General features: G+C 71.6%; 1 protein-coding gene across 1 annotated transcript in view; it reads right to left on the bottom strand.

Moving 5' to 3' along the window:
• Window positions 1-758, bottom strand: part of EPOR (erythropoietin receptor) — a 4,282-nt gene extending 3,524 nt beyond the window's left edge. The window contains exons 1-2 of the mRNA XM_025203839.1: window positions 625-758; window positions 235-382 (exon numbers count right to left, since the gene is read on the bottom strand). Of these exons, the coding sequence (XP_025059624.1) occupies window positions 235-382; window positions 625-709 (233 nt within the window). The 5' untranslated portion in view covers window positions 710-758. The remainder of the gene's footprint in view (window positions 1-234; window positions 383-624) is intronic.
• Between the last annotated feature and the right edge of the window lie 60 nt (window positions 759-818).

Raw genomic sequence — 818 nt, 5'->3', positions numbered from 1 at the left:
CTGCTTGCCCCTGCTCCTGCCTCTTCCCCTCGCGTGTCCTGCCCCGCAGTCCCCTCCCCCCACCCCCAGCCTGGTCGGTGCCCCTCACTCCTGACCCGCAGCCCTCTGCGCGTCCCATCCCAGCAGCGGGGGAGGGGAGCACAGGGTAATTGGGGGCATGTAGTTGGGGGGCTTGCCTTAGGGGCTGTGGGGGCCTGGTGATATCACTGGGGGATACCCCTGGGGTGCACTCACTCCAGGCGGTACTCCAGCTCGTAGCCGCCGGGGCTGAGCTCAGGCTCCGACTCGAGGTTGTCTCTGGTCTCCCAGAAGCAGGTCAGATCGTCCTGCAGCCGTGTGAAGCACTTGGGGTCCCGGGACTCCTCGGCCAGGAGCAGGGCGGCTGCGGGGGGTTGGGGACACCTATTAATGCCCCCGGGGGGCAGGAGCCCGGGGGCGTGCGTGGGCAGGGTTCGGGGGGCACCAGCCAGGTCCATCCCTCCCTGCTCCGGAAGGCTCAGCCCCCCATTCCCGACAGAGCTGGGGGGCGGGAGATCTGGGCTCTAGCGCCGGGGTCTGGATCGTTGCTGTGGACCCGGCCCTTGACCACGGGTGACCCGGCGACCTACGGCCCCCGGCCGGTACCTTCGCGCTCGAAGCCCCCTGGGTCCCAGGACGCCCCTGCGACGCAGAGCAGCAGGAACCCAAGGGCGGCGGCGGTGGGGGCCATGCCGGGCCCCGCGGCTCTGCTCGGTCTGGCTGGCGGGAGCCCGCGCGGCCCCTGATAAGCGCGGGGGTGGGGGGCTGGCATGGGGCCACTGGGGGCAGGATTTCCCCCG

This window comes from Alligator sinensis, unplaced genomic scaffold, assembly GCF_000455745.1.
Source record: "Alligator sinensis unplaced genomic scaffold, ASM45574v1 scaffold707_1, whole genome shotgun sequence".
Lineage (NCBI taxonomy): Eukaryota > Metazoa > Chordata > Crocodylia > Alligatoridae > Alligator > Alligator sinensis.
Note: the sequence above shows the minus strand (reverse complement) of the source record. Positions and strands in the feature narration are given on the sequence as shown.